Below are 1,240 nucleotides of genomic sequence, written 5' to 3'. Positions count from 1 at the left end.
AAAAAAAAAAAAAAAAAAAAAAAAAAAAAAAAAAAAAAAAAAAAAAAAAAAAAAAAAAAAAAAAAAAAAAAAAAAAAACAGAGTTTACAGAGGAGAATTGAGAAGAAAATGCGTACTCTGGCGTACAGGCTTTGTGGATCTGTGGCCGACCCTCTGCTGGCTCTGCCCTTTCCGTTCATGCCGCCGTCGGAGGTGGTGGCTGAGCCGCCGTGACTCTCCTCTTCTGAACTCGAGCTCTGTCCTTCTGATACCCCTGCATCCTCAACTATTTCCTCTGTTTTCTTCTGGGTTTTCTTCTTTTGCCCCTAAATTGAAAAAAAAAATTGTAAAAATGTTGAATAAAATTGAAACCCAAGAAATTTTTTTGTAAAAAGAAGTCTTACATCGCCGGAGATTCGAGTTTTCTTCTTCTGATTAGAAGAAAGCTCTCTGTTTTTGTCTTTTCTTTTCGTCGCAATCGGTTCATTTCCATCGACAAGCTGTGGCGGCTGGCTGCCATGGTCGCAAGCTTCAGCGGTGGCGGCGAGACACTTTTGTATTTCGTCCATCCAAACAGGACTGCAGCTACTACAGCTCATGTCCTGTTGAACAGAGCTCTGGAAATTGGGATCAAAAGCGTCTAAGGAATAGAACCAGGTATTATTAGGAAGCTCAGAGGCGCCATTGTTGGGCAATGGAAGCTCAGTGGAGGTGAGGGATTGATCGAGTTCTTGAAGGGATGAGAAGATGGCAGTGAAAGAATCCCATTCCCCATCAGTAAAAGCTCCCAAAGCTTCCATTTTTATGAAGAGAAATCAAAGCTAAGATCTCTGTTTTTGTTGTTTTTTTCTTTTGGGGATGATTGAAAGAAAATGAGATATTTATACTCAATGCTGTGATGGCAATGGGATAACAGAATTTGACTTCCACGGAATTTTTATTAATCATTGATTACTGATTTATAAATCATTGATTATATCAAGAGTCCACTATGATGCCATCCAAATGAAATTAGGAGACCCCAACTCCGGACCAAGGTTCGAACCAAAAAGGGGACAAAGAAGCTCGCAATCGATTGTAATTATGAGATTGGCTAGCTTCTCGTCTGTTATGGTTTGACCCTTTTTATGCCGGATATTGACTCACTAACTCCCTTCTTCTATATCTTGAGATAAAGAGAATTGGTATATAATCTATTCGAAGTAGCCATTTGTTTTGTTTCGAAGCAAACCACGGGGCGGTTCGTCCTATTCAGATATTC

At 39.6% G+C, this 1,240-nt stretch overlaps 1 protein-coding gene across 1 annotated transcript in view; it reads right to left on the bottom strand.

Moving 5' to 3' along the window:
* The window catches only part of LOC111496451 (transcription factor bHLH139-like), a 1,464-nt gene extending 652 nt beyond the window's left edge, over positions 1 to 812 (bottom strand). Inside the window, exons 1-2 of the mRNA XM_023146891.1 lie at positions 384 to 812; positions 117 to 305 (exon numbers count right to left, since the gene is read on the bottom strand). Coding sequence (XP_023002659.1) covers positions 117 to 305; positions 384 to 779 — 585 coding nt within the window. The 5' untranslated portion in view covers positions 780 to 812. The remainder of the gene's footprint in view (positions 1 to 116; positions 306 to 383) is intronic.
* Positions 813 to 1,240: the final 428 nt, after the last annotated feature.

Source organism: Cucurbita maxima, unplaced genomic scaffold (assembly GCF_002738345.1).
Source record: "Cucurbita maxima cultivar Rimu unplaced genomic scaffold, Cmax_1.0 Cma_Scf00022, whole genome shotgun sequence".
NCBI classification, from domain to species: domain Eukaryota; kingdom Viridiplantae; phylum Streptophyta; class Magnoliopsida; order Cucurbitales; family Cucurbitaceae; genus Cucurbita; species Cucurbita maxima.
The sequence above is the reverse complement of the archived record's forward strand: the minus strand, read 5'-3'. Positions and strand labels throughout refer to the sequence as shown.